Consider the following 4,627-nt stretch of genomic DNA (forward strand, 5'->3'; position numbering starts at 1 on the left):
AGCTCACAACACACACACACACCGTACACTTGTAGTTGCGCTTCATCTTGCAGCTCTGAAATTTTTCCTGCAAGAAGCTTTCATTTTAACCTTCCGCATTGAGGTTTGTTCTCAATGTAATTTTGTTTTTTGAGCAGAAATGCTAGTCTATTGCATTTTATCGTGTTGTATATCAGTTAAATGCCCTTATCAAGCAGCGTCAACTGATCCGTTGTATCTTATCAAACAATGGTAAATTATTTGGTATTCAATTTAAAATTAATTTTTCATTCATTTTGGCAAAATTTAATCATGATAAAGTCGCGTTAAAAATTGGTACGTAATTAAAATGCTTGATGGACATTATCATGCGGGCTAGACAGCTTTCAATTGCCTTTCGGTTAATTGCAACCACGCAGTGCACGCCAGAGCGCCCAGTCAAAGCAGCCCAGGTAACCTTCCTGCTTAACGAACGCCTTGTCATCTAAACATGTAAGCTCTACGGGTGCGGCATTCTCCTCCGTACATAGCCAGAAATTGGTTAGCACTTGGCTGGCCTGCGGCTGTTTCAGATTGATGCCGGTGCAGGGACCCACAGTTACATCCAAGTTGACACAGTTGGGATCCATTTTCTTAGCGGGTATGCAGCCGGATAGAGTTGCATTCTTCACAAAGTAATAGCCCTCATTGCAATTTGTAATTTTTGGCTTATTGTCCACACAGATGTAGTATTGACTCGGGTTAACAGTGGCCCAGGGTTGTCTTTCATATAAACAGACTTCGGGCGCAGTGGTAGTATCTGTGGGATCAGATGTGGACTCTTCCGCCTCCGTATAGAGGTTGGTAGCACTGCTGAGCGCTAATAGGCCAAGAAATATCAGAAAAACTGTGGGTAGAACAGAAATTTCAATACGTAAATACTTTTGCTAATAAAAAGCCACAGGTTTTTGGCACAGGTTTAACTTAAAAAAACCATGTTCGTCATGGTTTGTTTCATCTTTAATCATGTTTTTAGCTGTGACGTCACGGAAGTAGGAGACTCTGCACGGGTGGCAACGCCACCTTGAATGTCAACTCAGGTGGAATTAGAAGAAAATCGACAACGGTTTGGTTCAGTATTGTTAATATTTAAAGGTAGTTGTTTAATTATAATGAAATGTTGCACTACAGTTGATTTAAAATATATATTAAAAAGCTTATTTTTTAATAAGACCGTTTGTCACATGTATTTTATGTATTGCGTTCACTTTCACTAGCAGCAGATAAGGCTTAAGGATACGTTTTCTACTTGTCAATTTGGCTTTAATAATTTTCATCACTTAATGTTCTATAGCATCACATTAATTTCACCTTTGAGCATGTTGAATTGAATGTTTCAGTTCTTTGGGTTTGCACACTTGAAAATAGACTAAACTGATTTCTAGCATTTGCCAACGAATTTATAACATTTTTGGAAATGTAATCAAGCGACTTATCTGGACCTCACTTGATATCATTTTCAATGGCTTGTTGACAATGGTATATAGATGCCGCGCATTGCTTATACGCACTGTTAGCCGCTTATCGGAGGCACAACTAAAGAGATAGCTAGTTTTCTAGGCTCAATTTCCTTATTATTTTAGTGTAAATATATATATACTTATCATTTATCATCTCAAGTGGCATGGCAAATTCCTAAATAAAAACCCATTTGATGAGCATTTCTTAGGAAATTCTTTCATCAGCTGCTGCGCATGTGCTGTGGATAAAGTTTTAATAGAATTTCAGGCCACATGCCTATTGGAATTTATGTCGATAATGTTGTCAACTTTTGCTGGCAGAAGTTTCCCTATTTAAACTTGGTGCGCGTAAAATAGACTGCGAAAAGTGGCTGCCACGGAGCCGGCTGCCACTTCAGAAACGACACCGGAACGCCCGGAAAGAAGTTCAATTGACAACGTGACTCAACAACAAAGAAGCACAGCGCAGGCAAATGGAGAACTTTTTCTTGCAGGTTTTAGTATGGCCTATGCCCAGGTCCGCAGCTGGGCCCAATTGCTGGGCTCGCGATGTGGAATTTTGCTGTAAGCGAAATCAATTAGAACTTTTGACAGCAGCTGCACCTGCAGAGGGCTGCACAGGGAGACGTTTATGGTGCTTGTCATGTAGCTAGCTAGAGTTTGTAATTAAATTTTGTCTGATTGCCCTGCAGCAATAATTTCCAATTTACCTTCATTTGAAAGGCAATTAATGTTATGCTATCGCATTGATAAGGCGCTTGTCGCCTCTTTTTTTGTTGGTTGTGCTCTTGCGCCTCTTTCAGTAGTCGAATTTTACGCCGATTCGATTTCAGTAACTGTGAATCACGTCGTAAATTAAATATGTATTGACGCACATTGAATGGAATTCTAAGTCTACCAAGTACTTAAAGGCAAAAGCAATTGAATGCCCTGGGCAAAATATAATTATAGATAAATTAGGGAAATATCCGAAATTTGTTTTTAAATGTTTCGTTAGTTTATGCAATTATTACTGTTCTATACAATTTCACGATTTTAGAAATTGGAGTACTGCATAGATTTTATGAGTTAGAAATTCTAAATACATCGAAATAATTTATTACAATCCATAATTATTTATACATAAACATTTAAATATATAAATACATATAAAACAAATAAATATGTATATATTTTTATTGTCATCAATTAGCAGGAGGGGGACTGACTTTCATATATGCATTAAGAAAGTAGAAAACCGGACAAATATAAAGCATGAAAGGCAAAGGGGAATAAAATGAGAGAAATAGGGAGAGAGAGGAGGTGATAATATGCAATAGAGTAAGTTAAGGCCAAATTCTCAACAGACACAAAGATAAATGTAGAGAGCAACCCAGAGGGCAAACAGCTGCACAACGTCACAACTCCAATTTTCCCAACTCTTGACAATGTGACAATGGGAATAACAGAGCGAATGATAAAACAGTAGATAAAAGCGGGCACAATGAGAACTCTGCAATGGGTATAAAAGTGAATGACAATGGCGCCATATCAATCAGTCAATGTTTTTGTGGTGCACAGTAAAAACGTGGCTTTAAAGGCTATCAGATCATATTTTTTATGAACCAATACACACACTGCTTATAGAGCTGTAAAATAATAACAAATAACAATAATATCAGCCACATAAAGGGAATTCGCGACAGTGTTGTGCCATAAAAGTTGCTGATGAAATTATTTATGAGAAATGAACGGAATATCGAGAAACGAGTAAAGCTGCATCTGAGGCATGGTGTGATGATGCCGATGATGATGATGTTAATGATTATGATGTTGGTGCTGCTGCGGATTGCAGACGCATCCGTTGCGGCCACGAATGCAACATGCAAACATGCCACGAACATGTGGGGCGATCCGAATCCCAACATATTCTACGTATGCTCTGTGGCGGACCAAATGCCGCTGCAGCTGCATTGCCCACAGGGGCGTGGTTATTTCAATGGCCACGGCCATCTGGGCTGCCTGCCCTATGACCAGTGGCCAGCCTGCCGGCCCACAATGGAGCTAGTGGCCGCCCAGCTGGCGGCCGGCTGCAACAGCAGCGAGTCGAACGCAAAGGACCAGCCATGGGCCACGCTGGATCCCAATCAATTCTATATGTGTCCGGGTGTTAATTCCGCGCCCTTGCTGCTCAGCTGTGCACCCGGCAAAGGATTCGTGCAAACGGTGGGCTGTGCGGACTGGTCACTATGGCGCCGACAGATGCAATGCGAGGCCTACTACTGAACTGAAACCCCTCATGCCTTTCAAAATACCCCGTGGGCTGCACATGAAATATAAAATGTAGTCCATATGCATAATAATAACCTGGCTGAAAAATTGTTATAATAGCAATAGCGAAAACAATGTGTTTATGTGTGTGTATATAAGAATCTATTTTTAAATGTGATTATTTTTGTTGTTACTGAAATACCAAAAATTGAATCAAATTACGAATGCTGCAAACGAAATTGAAAAGTGATGCTAACTATAAATAAATTTAACTGTTTTTGTATGTGCCACATGTATTTCAATTTATATATTCTTATTGGCTTGGGTATTTTATCACAACAATTAGCCTGACAGCAGAGCATATGCAAATTCTTTTTGCAGTATTGTTTTTATGGCCTTAAAGCTTTCAAATTTGAACTTTATGTGTAAATAACATGCAATCATTGCTGCAAGCACAAAAGAAAAAAATGTGGTTCGATTCACGTTTCGTACAAATGCTTCGCCTGCGGCTTGTGTAACCGATTTTCCACGTTCATGAATATAAACTTTTATTCGAATTGTGCTTCGTCAAAATTTGTTCCAATTTAAAATTTAACAAAATTGTTTGTTCATTTTACAAATTTAAATAAATCACAAGTAGTTCATTTTACTTGCTCAGAGTAGTGCAAAACTTCATTCGCAAATTATAAAAATACTTGAAGATTTCCAAATAAAAATATGTTGACTAGGTTCAGGTTTCGGTTCAGCTGTTTGTGGACTTTGATTCGTTTTAAGGTTTTGTTCTCGATCAATTTCAAGCTTGGATCGATTCCGCTTAAAACCGATTTCGACGACAAAATGCAGAATATTTATATTAATTGCAGTATTAGTATTTCGCCTACTTTGGAATATGTATTATA

At 38.6% G+C, this 4,627-nt stretch overlaps 2 protein-coding genes across 2 annotated transcripts; one reads left to right on the forward strand and one right to left on the reverse strand.

The window, feature by feature from the left end:
* Window positions 1–314: 314 nt before the first annotated feature.
* LOC115771674 lies at window positions 315–986 on the reverse strand. The gene is made up of 2 exons (XM_030717488.1): window positions 953–986; window positions 315–865 (listed from the first exon to the last, which is right to left on the reverse strand). The coding sequence occupies exons 1-2, from the start codon at window positions 984–986 to the stop codon at window positions 381–383; spliced, it is 519 nt and encodes a 172-aa protein (XP_030573348.1). The 3' UTR covers window positions 315–380.
* Window positions 987–2,983: 1,997 nt separating this feature from the next.
* LOC115772022 lies at window positions 2,984–3,880 on the forward strand. Its single transcript, XM_030717955.1, has one exon. It carries the CDS (start codon window positions 3,186–3,188, stop codon window positions 3,741–3,743), a length of 558 nt encoding a protein of 185 aa, XP_030573815.1. The 5' UTR covers window positions 2,984–3,185; the 3' UTR covers window positions 3,744–3,880.
* Window positions 3,881–4,627: the final 747 nt, after the last annotated feature.

This window comes from Drosophila novamexicana, unplaced genomic scaffold, assembly GCF_003285875.2.
Source record: "Drosophila novamexicana strain 15010-1031.04,08,12 unplaced genomic scaffold, DnovRS2.1 tig00000108-arrow-pilon, whole genome shotgun sequence".
Taxonomy (NCBI): domain Eukaryota; kingdom Metazoa; phylum Arthropoda; class Insecta; order Diptera; family Drosophilidae; genus Drosophila; species Drosophila novamexicana.

Coding starts and splice junctions, on each gene's coding strand:
- LOC115771674 (XM_030717488.1), bottom strand. CDS start 986: ATGATTAAAGATGAAACAAACCATGACGAACATG. Junction 866..952: donor AACAAACCATGACGAACATG/GTTTTTTTAAGT, acceptor TTCTACCCACAG/TTTTTCTGATATTTCTTGGC.
- LOC115772022 (XM_030717955.1), top strand. CDS start 3,186: ATGAAATTATTTATGAGAAATGAACGGAATATCGAGAAACGAGTAAAG.